The sequence below is a fragment of the Motacilla alba genome, chromosome Z (genome assembly GCF_015832195.1).
Source record: "Motacilla alba alba isolate MOTALB_02 chromosome Z, Motacilla_alba_V1.0_pri, whole genome shotgun sequence".
NCBI classification, from domain to species: Eukaryota; Metazoa; Chordata; class Aves; order Passeriformes; family Motacillidae; genus Motacilla; species Motacilla alba.
The window spans coordinates 23,712,088-23,725,637 of NC_052046.1; the positions used below are offsets into that span (position 1 = coordinate 23,712,088).

General features: G+C 36.0%; 1 protein-coding gene across 8 annotated transcripts in view; it reads right to left on the bottom strand.

The window, feature by feature from the left end:
- Positions 1–669: 669 nt before the first annotated feature.
- The window catches only part of IQGAP2 (IQ motif containing GTPase activating protein 2), a 124,138-nt gene continuing 111,257 nt past the window's right edge, over positions 670–13,550 (bottom strand). For 7 of the 8 annotated variants that reach the window (XM_038125713.1, XM_038125717.1, XM_038125712.1 and 4 more), the window contains 10 exons: positions 12,837–13,069; positions 10,665–10,797; positions 9,146–9,248; positions 8,120–8,261; positions 6,328–6,415; positions 5,202–5,414; positions 4,202–4,362; positions 3,214–3,357; positions 2,083–2,191; positions 1,503–1,616 (listed from right to left, as the gene is read on the bottom strand). In XM_038125713.1, the coding sequence (XP_037981641.1) occupies positions 1,503–1,616; positions 2,083–2,191; positions 3,214–3,357; positions 4,202–4,362; positions 5,202–5,414; positions 6,328–6,415; positions 8,120–8,261; positions 9,146–9,248; positions 10,665–10,797; positions 12,837–13,069 (1,440 nt within the window). Of the gene's footprint in view, positions 1,617–2,082; positions 2,192–3,213; positions 3,358–4,201; positions 4,363–5,201; positions 5,415–6,327; positions 6,416–8,119; positions 8,262–9,145; positions 9,249–10,664; positions 10,798–12,836; positions 13,070–13,550 lie in introns of all 8 variants that reach the window. The other variant, XM_038125711.1, reaches the window with a different exon arrangement.

Consider the following 13,550-nt stretch of genomic DNA (forward strand, 5'->3'; position numbering starts at 1 on the left):
AAAGTGAAGTGCTGTTTTCACTTTTGTATCCAGCTATTTCAAACAAAGCAGGGTATCAATACTACAACAGTTATGTCATATTAAAATGGTTTATAACCAGCTAGAAGAAAAATGGAATCACGTAGTAGTTGTTTAATCCTTTAATTAGGGATATTAACTGTTTTAAAGTAGTCATGTGTTCAAACTTAATGTCAGGCATAAATTAATACCTCTGGCAAATGTAATAATTTTTTCAGCTTTTGTAACACCACAGATCAGTTAATATATCAGCTGAGTTTGTAGTCCATATGTCTGCCAGTGACTTAACACTGTTCTATCCCCTTACCAGAGTTAATACTTATTTATTATTTGCTTTTATAATTAATTCCAGAATGTCTCACTCTCCATCTTTTGAAGTGTTTGTTACAAGAAAAGTGAGATAATGTATTTTCTATTGGTCACATTATCTATGGCACAAACTTTTGCTCTGTAGGTATAAATGATAGTTCCTAAGCAAAATCATCATCACATTCAATAGCATAAAGGCCATGAAGTCTTCACTGCTGAGCAGCTTTCCTCAAGTGTACTGGGGACAGTCAGGCTTAATTGCATGCAATTTTATACATGCACTGAAAGAAGTTCTTTCCATTACCATCTAGACTGCAGCTTTAATAATTCCTTGAAATGAAATTTAAGGACCAAGCTAGTTTAATTAAGTAATGTTTATTTTACATAGAACAATCTCCAAAGAATATTTAAAAAAACCCCAATCTAAATACTGATTTTATTGCATTTATTTTCTTACAAATAATAAAAGACAGACAGGCACAATTTAGGTATTCGAATACTTCAAACTGAACAACTGTTTGCTATTCAGATTTCCCCAATACCACTCCAAAGGCTGTGAAAGTAGCAAATGTCATTTTGCACGAGGCAGTAGTGCATTTAGTAGGAATGAATCGCAAAATATATTTTTGTGAAGCAAGTCATTATTGTCGCTTTATAATTACCTATAAAATTTTTTGAATTGCACAATAAGTTTGCTTTGCAATTGACAACTGCCACAAAATAGGCCTAGTATGTAACTAAGTATTTGCTCAAACTATCCCTTAGAAAAAAATTAGGTTTTCTTTTGGTAAATACTTAAAGTCTAGTATTAGCTATATTATATATCTGAGGTAATTTAAAAAATGTTTCAATAGGAAGAGGTTTATATATTTAACTAAATTCAATTTCTGCCTACCTTAAATCTACACAATAGCTGTGTGTCATACAGAATATTTTGATTTGAAAGTACCAACACCAATGAAATCTTCAGCTGTTTAAATGAATCGATTTCTTGGTTTTCTGTTTTCTTATCAATGCTGAAAAGGCACTGTGTACATTCTTCTGAACATTTGGTGTTTTAAGGTGTGTTTTTAAAATTTAACAAGCATTCAACGACAAACTTCAAATGTTTATAAGCAAAAAAATACTGAATAGACTTCCCACTGATTGATGAAGTCCATGATATCTGAAAATACTCATTTTCCATAGAACTTCTTATTCAACAAGAATATGAGCAAATTCACATTCACTTTAGCTTTATCAAACATTTTCATTACAGCCACACCTTCATACTGCATCTGAAGTAAATCCTGAAATGAGAAAAAAATCATTAGCGTCTGTCTAAATCCATACCTTACAGTACCAAGATGTGATAAACATCACCAGCTCCAGGTTCTTCATAACTTAAACAATTACAAACAAGTATTGGGATACATGCAGAAAACATTACATGTCCTCTAGATCCTAAGCTACAGATGGTCAGTAACAGCAAACCAAAAGAAATACTGTTTTCTATGTATTTCCATTTTTTTTTAGTATTTCCTTCTTGCCGCCTGAACTTATGTGGAGGTTGACTTCATGTAGTTGCCCCAAGATAAACATTAAGTCAATGCCCATGCCCAGCGTCCTGCAGAAGTTACATAGTTATTCTCCACATTAGCTGCTGTTCTGTACTGATTGACTGGTTCATGGATACATGTTAAAAAAAATATTGGAAAAGTTTGTAGCTACAGAAAATGCAACAGCAGCTATGTAGCAAAGTAACAAAATTCAAACCTGGAAATGGAGCTGCACTTTTTCCATCTCAACTCCTAAAAACTTTGCTTTGATTTCAAAGTCACCCACTTCTTCTCCAGGTGTGATATCAAACATCACATTCTTAAACCTTGAAACAAGAAAGGTAATTTAATACATAGGCTATGCAGTTTCATATAATCCAGAGACAGTTTTGGGGAAAAAGCCTGCAAAGCATAGAACTTTGACCACAAGCAGTGTTGTTGGTGTCAAAAGAATCACTCCATCCCTCCCTGCACTGCACTCCATACAGTGTCTTCTTAGAGACTTTCTGGTAGTACTGGTAATATGAAATACAGAATTCTGAAGTTTTTTGTACTGGAGAAACAACCCAAAAAACCCAACCAAACAAATAAAAGCGCCTACCAAAAAAACCAACTCAACAAACAAACAAACAAAAAACCCAACAAAACAAGACAGCAAAAAAAGAAAAAAAAAAAAGGTATTTGGGAAGTTCACTGAACAAATTGGATCCAACACCCAGTGGATAGAAACTGGACAACCTAATTTTCCTTCTGCCATGCCCAAGCATCTCCTTGCAGGTACATATTTACCTCATGTGGCTTCCTCTACCTGATGAATCAACTTGCAGGGGGGGGGACCCAGAAAAAAAAAATTTGGAAAAAACTTCTCCATGCAGAGGGTAGATAGGAAGGTGCAAAGAATGGAAGACTTTCACTACCACAGCCTCAAAATGGAAGAATACAAAAGGGATGTTAAATCACCACATCCATTCACCCTGCCATAGTGAGGAAGAGCAGAAAACCTGAGGTTTACTAAGTAATTGGAAGGTGACTAGTCAATATATGAAAAAAGATTGCTACAACTGCATAAAACCTGGTCATTAATAGTGAGTCTGCTGCCAAACTTGCACTTGTCCATGTAAGTGCTAGGGCTGGCTTGTTAACATATTTTCCCAAGGTAATCATACAGCAAGATACAAAGTAAAAGAAAAATGATACCAATTAGACTGTAGCATCCTTCTGAATGCCGAAGTCTGACGCAATTTTAGCTGCGGCACAGGAAATTGTTAAGATTTCTTTTATCAAAAGCCAGGCCCCTTCAGAATTTGTTGATTAGAAAATACTCAGAATTGTTTTGTAGTGCACTTACTGATTGGTTTGAAGATCTTCAATTTCTAGGATGACACCTTTTTCATGAAGTCTTGCAGCTGTGTACTTTAGTGAGGTCTGTTTCAGCTTTTTGCTTCCCTTCACCTCCTCTTTTCCATCTAATTTAATTGACCTCCGTGAATTTCTGGAAAGTGAACAAGAAAACGGGTTTTTGGTGCCTTTGTCAGATCCTTAATACTTCAGTTACTCTTCTAGCCATATTTAACTTTCTTTCACTCTTTCTTGAACATCTCTAAAAAAACCAAATTAACATCCCAAAAAATCTAAGAGTTAGAGGAATTTTTAGAATGCAGTGAATCATATAAATATCTTGCCAATGATTTTGAATCATCTTTTAGCACTTTTTTCAATTCTATTGTGAAATGCAACTCTGATCCTGAAGAGTCCACAATCTTCAGTTTAAAATAGCAATTTGTAAACTTAAGGTGACATAAATGGTAAATACTCTGTAATTAGACTTAATTTTTGGATCAATGAAGCATGCACTGGGGAAATTCCTATTCATGTCAGTAAAATGTTTTCATTTTAACACTTTGATGGCATTAGTGGGGGATTGCTTTCAAGTAACTCCATCATATCTGAAAGGTAAAATTATTTAGGCATTTATTTCCCCCTTTTCCATTCTAAAGACAAACCCCAAACCTTTTGAAAAAGGAAGAAACCAATAATTACTTCCCTAAGCTTCATGACCTCCAACCTTGCAAATGGATCTGCAAAGTAGCACCAATTAAATATATTGAAAATATCTATACATCTCTTTACATAGACATAGACTTCTCTTTCTCCAAGGCTGTCTTGCATAAATGCAAGACTTTAATATCCAGATGCTGACAAAGTTAACTCTCATGGACCTTTTGTAGATTGTCAATCGGTTGGAATCAAAACTTTAAACTACAGATTAACACCTGCTCTCCCTGTCCATAAAACACACTAAAAGACACATTAAAAGAAAGAAAGATTCAACTCACTTTCTTGTTAAGTTGTCTAAGCAAGTTTTTATATAGGTGTTGTAATAATTAATTTGTTCCTCATAAAATGCTGTCTTGGAGTTAAGTGCATTCAAAGTCTGCTGGAGTTTCATCAGTTCAGCTTTTCGATGATGTCTGTATCTTCTTTGATTCCGGATATCCTAAATAAATTTATTAATGTAATTGTTTTATTAATTTGAAATTTTAAAAAGCCTCAGTTCATTACCATTCCAATTTGTAATTACAAAATCTGACTTCATTACTGAAAGAAAGCACAAAATTATCCTGTTAGTTCTTACAAGAATAGTACCTGTAGGGAGTACTACAGTTTGTTCACATGGCAATCACATTGCTACTCATATATAGAAGTGGTGTTGAACTTTGCGGTGCTCTACGGGCCTAACAGACCCAGAACTCATAAGAAAAATGTCATTGTTGTGCTAAAGATAGTTGAATATACTAAGGTTCTTATGGCCAGTATGGATTGTGGATGTGGAATAGGATTTGTTGAGAATAGTCCCTGTGCTTTATCAGCATCAGGATGGGCACCAAAGTGGCCCACTGTTCTTGTGTCCAGCCTAACCACAGAAGATCAGTGTTAATACCAATCAGATAATATTTCATAGGGGTTTAAGACTTTTGAAACCTTACCAAGACCACAGCCATTCTTAATTGAAACACCACTGAGCAATTCCAATTACTTTTAAAATATACAGTGTTATACTGAAACATTATAGAGGAGGAGTTAAATCATCATCAGCATCAAGTTCGATATCAGTTTGAATAACAAAGGTTGCAGTTTTATGTCATTCGTTTCAGATAGTTATTCAGGAGTGTACTGTCTCTCACTTATTTAGTCAGGGAATGAAAACAATCCATGTATGTGGATACTTCAGTAGTTTAGGGTAGCATTCCCTGAAAAATATGTGTTTTACTTCTCTAATTGGAATGGATTTAGGCTAGATGCTAAATAACATTGATATACAGGGAAACAGTTTACCTTAGCAATCTCATTTATAATTTCTTGGTACTTAGTTGCTGAAGACACTAGTCCTGCTTGTTCCAATGTCCGGAGACTTCTCTGAATTTTCCTTTTCTTTTGTTCTATTGGTAGCTGCCCATCTTCAAAAATAGACTGACTGTGTTTCATTTTCTCTGGAGTTTTGGAATCTAAGATGGCACGTTTTTCTACAAGTTTCAAATTCTCAGATTCCTGGGGGGAAAAAAATATCCAGAACAGTTATTTTCCAGATTTTGATAACTGTTAAGAGTTCAAGTACATTGAATTCTCAAGCACATTGAATAGGAGATTTTCAAGAATCAGGGTGCAATCTTTATGTCCTATTACCACTTGGTCTCAAAGTACCCCATTTACCATGCCTTTGGACATACCTTAGGTATGTAGTGACAACACTGAGACACACATTTGAATTACTCAAAATGTCTAATGCAGCCAGGCTTAATGACTTCACCAAGTTGTGGGAAGACTGTCCAGATCTCACAGGTATTTCCTACATATGCACACACTGAGGTGAACTGAAGTCTGCACATTATTAAAATGCAGTTTTGTGTCTCAGTGTCTATGGGAAAGACTTCAACTGTGAGCTCTTGCCACTCTGTTCCTGTACTAAGGATAGCAGTAGTTCCCTGAGATTTGCTTGTATAGATTAAGCAAATAAACTAAAGGGTCAGGCAAGTTGAGTTACAATACTGAATTTATTGAGGAGGAAAAAAAAAGATAGAGTACAAAGAAAAATTCACCTCAGGCTATTTGTTGTACTATAATATAGGAGAGAAAAGACCACGTTTACAAAAAAAGTAAAGAAAAAATATTCTAGTCACATTCTAGTGACTCCAATACACTAAGAAAAAATATTCTAGTCTAGTCTCGCTCTCAGCAAGACTTGTATTTTGTTTCCCTCTGAAGTTGTTTCCAATTACACAGTAAATAAAACCCAACTATAGAAGTCTCATATTTTAAAGACTCTAAATCTGAATAGTCTAAAACCATCAACAAACAATTTCATTGCTATAATGTGATGGAGAAAGCTGTCAGAGATCTGTTAAGGTTCAAATAGCTATAATAAAATACTTCCTTCCCTGTTCAGGCACCGTATAATACTTACCTGTTGTGCAGTGGCTGGTGTTTCTAATATTTCTAAGAGTGTATCCCCCGGCTGTGTTCGTATCACATCCACAATGAGTCTTTTGGTCCTTTTGAAAAAGATATGTAGATATTACAAAACAGTTATCACTGTGTCACTTGTACATGTAATTTCTTTGACCATAAAAGTAGTAAACTCCCCTTTTTATTATGCATTATTGGTAAAATTTGCTTTCTAGCTTTTTATGTTTCACAGCTTCCTTTAACAACATTGAGTATCTGGTTTCTACACAGTCTGAACAGAGAAATACATGTAAGCTTCCCTCCATTTATTTTAGAAAACAGACAACCAACTATCACAGTAAAACAATTACTGTTAATAAAATACAAGCAACAACTCACATGTGGATTTTAATTGTGATCGTGACAAAACAGCAGACAGAAATGTAATGTTTGACAAGCCTGAGCTACTCATCATTCCATTAAGGGCCCTATTTACTGAATAAAGTGTAAATGCACTCAGAACTGCTGAACTTTGAAGGAATTTTTCATTTGATGCAGTGCATTTACACAAACCACTTAAGGACAGATATTTCTCTAGCAACAACAGACAAGAAGCATTTCCTTGCTAAAAAAGGGAAGCTGCTACACTCCGATATGTTAACCAGTTCTTTTCTTGGTAAGAATTTATCTCATTCCTGCTGCCTGTTTGTTCATAATACTTCCAAGAACATCCTGCTACAGAATTCTATTAATTTAGAGGACAGGATTACTGAAATAGCCCATTATTCTTAACAATTAACAGAAAATTAAAGATGCAGTTAAAGTTTCCAAGGAAAATGTCTAAATACTGTCAAAACTTATATGATAAAACCTAATAGTTCAAAGTGATAGTCTACCTAGGTACAGTTGCTTCTTCATAAGTAAAACGTCACACCATCGAACAAATCCAGAATACTTATTTCTGATTAAAAAACCCCAAACAGCTTAATAGATCAGATATTAATTACAGCCCATGTCTGCCCTCCTAGTTATTGGAGCTATCTTTCCCTTTTAATGTGAACTTTTGCCTTCACACACATGGGGTACATATAAGCACAGTAACAGAGGGAGCAGCATTCTGTGCTCCCCCTTTCTCAGATTATACTAGGATCTGAAGTAGGCCAATCCCTTTTCTGGATACCTTGAAATAATGTCAAAAGATGGGTGCCAATAACGTGAAACAAAGTGCTGTTGTATAAATAATTTTTACTATAAAGTGGCCTGTATTACACTTTATTCCAGAGTATTCCTGTAGCCATTTTAAAATTTGTTCCCAAGACAGAATGCACACAATTTTTTTCCTGGATAAAAGCATGCTGCATGTGCTATTCCTGCTGAAGTAACAGTTACATTCTTTTCAAATGGCTGATGACAGTATATCAGGAAACTGTTTATTTTTGAGGGGGAGGAAAGGACATGGTAATACTGTCTGACCCTTATAAGTGTAGACTGTGTTTCATCTCTGCTTTCCCAAGGCTGTGGCATTTTAAAGCAGAGTGCTTTTACAGCTTCATGAAAAAATATTTCCTAGATAATGATGCAGTCATGCTCCAAAACACAGATGGCAATATATTTCTTTTTCTGGAAAAACTGACAGTTGTTCTGACTTTTGGAAAAGTTTGAGTAGCACTGAATACAAACTGTCTTTTGAAAACTGAATGCACTCAGCACCTCAGAAATGCTTTTACACAGGGTAAATGTTTAAAAAGCAATATTTAAAAACAAACAAACAGTAAGCATTGCCAGAATATAAATGTTTGAGCAAAACTTACTTTTTCATCAAACTTTTGAGATCCTGATCTTCACCTTCTCGTAACTCATATTTGCTTGTTAGAGACAGTGAAATCTCTGTTTTTGCAAGTTGATTCAGTGTGCTTTCCCTGTTGGGGTCATTGGGATCAACAGCTCCTTCCCCTAAAAGGAAACATATTTTACTCCAAGTTTTCCAATTTTCCCATGATTCAGTACATGAACCAAACAAGTACCTAGATGACTCACTGTAAACAATCAGAAATATTAAGCTTATTATATAGCGCCTCCACCTCCTTCCACTTAGAAGCAGTCTTTTTTTGGATATTGAACAATCAAAACAACAACTCAGCTATTTATAAGCCCAGTTACAATATTTTGGAAATTACACCAATCCTTACTCTTCAGGCTCCTGACATGCAGAAGACTTTCATGTTGTCTTCTCAAAGAATAATACAATGTAACATCCTTTATCCTAACATGCAATGATAATGAAGAAACAGAAGAGTAGCAGCTATGTTAACAGGCTATTCGCTTGAATGTTGGTGCTATCCATGACTCCTAGCTACTTTCTAAACAATTTTCTACAGTACATGCAAATTAAGTACCAGTCAAATGCATTATTTTCTAAGAAATTTGCATAATTTCAAAGAAGTAACTTTTATTTGGATAATTAAGTACCAAAAGAAAAAATGGCTGGTTTTAGAATTCTCTATATACTTTTTCTAAGTTTCTACCCAACACTAGCAAATCTTAAGACCAGATTGTTAAAAAAAAAATCACTTGTTTCCTATCTGCACAATTGGATCATTCAAAATATTGTAATGTTTGGATTTGGAATCACACGTTAATTTTTAGAGTAAGTATTGCAGTTAAGAAAAAGGTTCAAATATAAGGTGCAATGTTACAATAAGTGTTTGGAAAATAATTCTGTAGTAAACAGAGAAGCAGAAGCTATTGCTCTGAGAGACACAATTGTATTTAAGTCAAGCCTCTGTTCAATTCTGCCCGTAAAATGAAGTTACCTATAAAGACAAAAAACAGCATACCCAGGAAAGATTCTATATCAGGAACAGGTCCCAGACCTTCCAGCAATTCATTCAGCAGGTCATTAGTCTCAGTGGCAATGGCATCCTGGTGTTCCAAAAGCAGCTATAAACAAATGTAAATGAAATCACCATCCAGAAAAAGCTTTCCTGGTATCTTTATACTTGAAACTACGTCTAGAAACTAAATGTTGAAAAACACAGACCTATTATGATCAGGATTATGGAGGATCTTTCCAAGGCTAGGAAGCACCCTCGATTCTGGGCTAGAGTTGAGTTGCCCTTGCTGTAAAACAGCTTGTCTTGCTTCTCCAGTTATTGTCCCTGGAGTGCTAAATATCATGTCTGAGCAGAAGATTTACAATTAGGACTAACAAACTCCTAATTGTCAAAGAATAAAGGATAATCCCAAGCAGAGCATTTTGGTGCTGCATCCTTAACACCCAAAGGAATAAAGACAGTGTTGGTGATCCATAGAATGACACCTATTTTCTGTATATCCATTCCAGTAGCTTACAAGAGTGGCAGTGATACCTTTCAGAAAGGACTATATTTTCTAAACGAAGAACCAGCTCTGCAGCACCCACTGCACCACCTAATAGACATGTTATGCCAGTCACCAGACTCACTGAAAGGACTAATGTTCACATATAACTTCTAGTCATTACCTGCAGGCATAGGTCTGTTGCTTCAAAAATTAAAAGAACAGGCAAAAAGACAAACCAGAAAGTTCGTTTTAGCAGATTAGGTTATTAGCTTTCACTTGGATAAAACTAATTTAACCCACTCACAGTGGCCTACTGTGAGTTGGGTGTTCTATCTTTTCCATAGTGTATCTGGCAGTATTTGAGAGAGATTATTTGTGGTGTTTGCGGGCTTTTTTTCTACGGGAGAATGTTGTTGTGGTTTTTTTTTTTTTACTTGGGTGGGGGGACACACAAGGGACATATTGCAAGCCAGGAAACAGATAGCAGTATCCCAGTTTTAGGAGGAACATGTAGTAAACATTTAACTTATACCCTACTAAGTCATACTTCAGACTGCAGTTATTCTGCTCTTTACCCACAGTAAGGACAGGAATGATACCACAGCATTGATTTTTCTAAATCGGATGTTTTAATCTGCTTCCAAGAAGTCACATGACAGAATGCCTGAGCCACAATATACAATTTCTATTCACAAAGGCTTTCCTTCAAACTGCTTTCACTTTCTTACCCAAGACTTGTTTTAAAGTTAGAAATGTTGCATGAGACTGGAACATAATTGTTCTTCCCCTCATCAGAAAGTGTTACATACTAATTATTATTCAAGATGACACTTTTTACATGAAAGCAGCATTTGCATTTTTCCTAGGGAAAAAAAATCTAATATTCAGCTTCAGAACATTTTAGAGATGAAGTGAAGAAATTACTTCAAAAATAAGAATGAAAACTAAGCTTTCCCCAGAGAGTGTCAGCTGCATATATTCAATGATCTGTATGCTATAGACTAGTCATTGACTAGTCTGTTTTGATTGACTTACTGAATGGGTATTGATAATTTCTTCAATGGAAATATATATGACAGGCTTGCTGAGGGTCACCATATCAGAGTATTCATCAATATTGAATTTCTCCTCTGGTTCAGGAACATCACATGCTGCTTGAAAAAAATTCCTAAGAGAAAATGAGAAAGACTTCAATAATTGTCCCTTATAAATTCACTTTATTTAAGCCACAGTCAAGTCTTTGACATGCATTATGTTTATCTTATAGCCTGCAATCTACCCTCAATGTTTTAAGGAGGCAACATGTCAATACAAGTAAGTCTTGTCTTTCCTGGGTAGCTGGTGGAAGACTGTTTTAAAGGGGTTGGGTTTTTTCCCTACTTATTAAACAAGGTAAATTTTAAGGAATTAGAGAAATATCTATTTAATGACCTAGAAATTATAAAAGGATTTCTCTGTTATTTTATGAAGGCACTTCGCAGTATGAGGTGTGCTGAGAAGGAATTCATTGAAGTAGATGCACAAAATTCCCAACTGTCCCACAAATGTTTACATTGCTGTTAGGCAGAAAATGAGTGGCTGAAAATGTGAGAAAATGTAGTACTGTTTATAAATATAAGAATCCTGAGAGGAAAAAATGCAGAATATGGTTGAAGTGTTGCTTCAGTATGACTGACATGCACATGGAGTACTGAGATCTGCTTCCCAAAATGACAACTGGTGTCTCTCTAAGCTACTGACTTCTTCAGGGATGTGCACAGACAACCAAGAACCAGCAGGGTCCTCTTGTAGAGAACCACTTTGTTTTCTGAAGTGAAAAGACCTGAAATGTGGCAGCTGGGAAAACCAGGGTTTTGGATGATGCCTATAGGTTTGCTCCAGGAGCCATATTGTGCCAGCCCTATGGTGTTGAAGAGGATGTGTGTTTCAGGTTCACAGCACCTTTAAAGTATTGGAAAAGAATAATTAAAAAGACAATGGGCTGAGATTCTTCACTTTGGAGAGGAAAAGCTGGGGATTACACATCAAGTTGTGTAATCTCAGTGGTATTGCATGAGATGTGTACAGAAATCATTAATCAGTCTAAAAAATAATAGGCCAGTAGGGTATGCAATGAAACTGCAGGAAAATTTTAATTTTAACCAACGGGTAGCAAACTTCTAAAAATTCCTAGAGGAGGAGTTGTGAAGGCAGATGATTTCAAAGGCTTCAGAAGGATGTGGACAAATTTCTGCACAAGTTCATAAATGCAGAGTAAAAGATCTAGGCAGGCTTAATAGCTTTGACCATAGCTAACATTGCTAATATTGTTCCAAAGGGGAACAGGCAGCTAAGGGCAGCCACCGTTGCTGTCTAAGAAGGGCTTAGTTAAAGTACAGAGCATAGGCATACAGATATTAAAGTTAGCTTAATTAGGAGAGGGATTCTTCCTTTTATAGTAATCAAGGGCTGACTGGAGCAGTGCTCTTTTACTAGCATTTGTTATTCTAGCTATAACACTTTCTACCTTACAGCTTCTTCATGTTTATGTCATACCCTTAAATACTTCATAAAAATTACTAAGTTGAATTATCTCTGCGTCCATGGTTGACACTTCTCAAGGAAACCCATTATATGAACAGTGCATTTGCTTTCACAAAGGGCAGACACTAAAGACAGAAATTCTGAGTGCAAATTTATTGCAAAACTCAACAATACCACAAAGTAATAGCAATGAATGGGCAATAACCCCAAAGAACTTGTGTCCCAGAATGTAGGAAAACATGCAGTTTCCTATGACTGCAAGATAAAGAATGATATCTGTATAGAATCTGTCAGCAAAGATGAGAGAGAATAAAAACAAACCCTACAACTTTGTCCTGACAAATATTTTTTTTCTTCCTCAGACAAAACGTTCAGATGTTCTCCCAAATCAAAGCAGACATTGATTCTTCTGGATAATGAGTTACCACTGTCTGTTCTCAATCTGTGTTTGCAGTAAGGAACTGCAAGCAAGACAGCAGAGATGATCTCAAATTAATGCACAAGCTAAAATACAACCTGTTACTCCTGCTCCATTTTCCTAGTCAGCGAGCATTTCTCTTTGCCATATCACTCAACATTTTTAACATTTTGAACAGGAAATTCCTATCAACAAGGAATCCATCTCCCTTACTCATCCTAGAGGAAAGCTCTTACTCTGTAGGTATTTGTGAGGGCTGTGCATACCTGAACTTCTGGTAGGTCTGTGAGAGGTAAGTGTTCATAGATGACAGATGTTCGCTTTCTCCTTCAAAGAGTTTGTTGGAAGCAGCGTGCTGGAGGACTTTTGCCACACAGCCTAGGTTCCTTCTCTGGTCAGGGTGTATCTGGCCCCCAGCTGTTATATCAATTATATCAAAGCCATCAGGAGCAACTATGGCAGGGTTCATGTAGCGATAGTACAGAAGGTTGCCAACAATCTAAAGAAACAGTGAGAGAAAAAAGTTAAAGAGATCTTCCCTTTGCATACAGGAGTGGCCCCTTACAAAACATGACCAATCATTTCTACTTCTAAATTAGACCACAGGAACTGGCACTACAAGAATCCTTAAGACACACGTTACCTATGGGGCTAACTGGAAGAACCTCTTACGTGATATTCCTCCTACAACACCTCTGTGAACATCAGTTATGGACTTTTACAACCACATTTCAATTTGATACTGGCTGTAGTTCAGCTAATGCAAGGCACGGAGTTAAACACAAACACAACTCTTCTAAATTTTGCAAGGTTCCGCTCCCAAGGCTCATTTTTTGAAGTGCAGCACATACAGGCATCATTTAATGCACACGTTGGTAAGGGAACCCCTTTACTTCTCAAAGGAACTGGACTGCAATGCAGCCCTGGAAATATAGAGAACAGATTTCCCACACTGCAGTTTCTGTAACAATGCTGTAGCA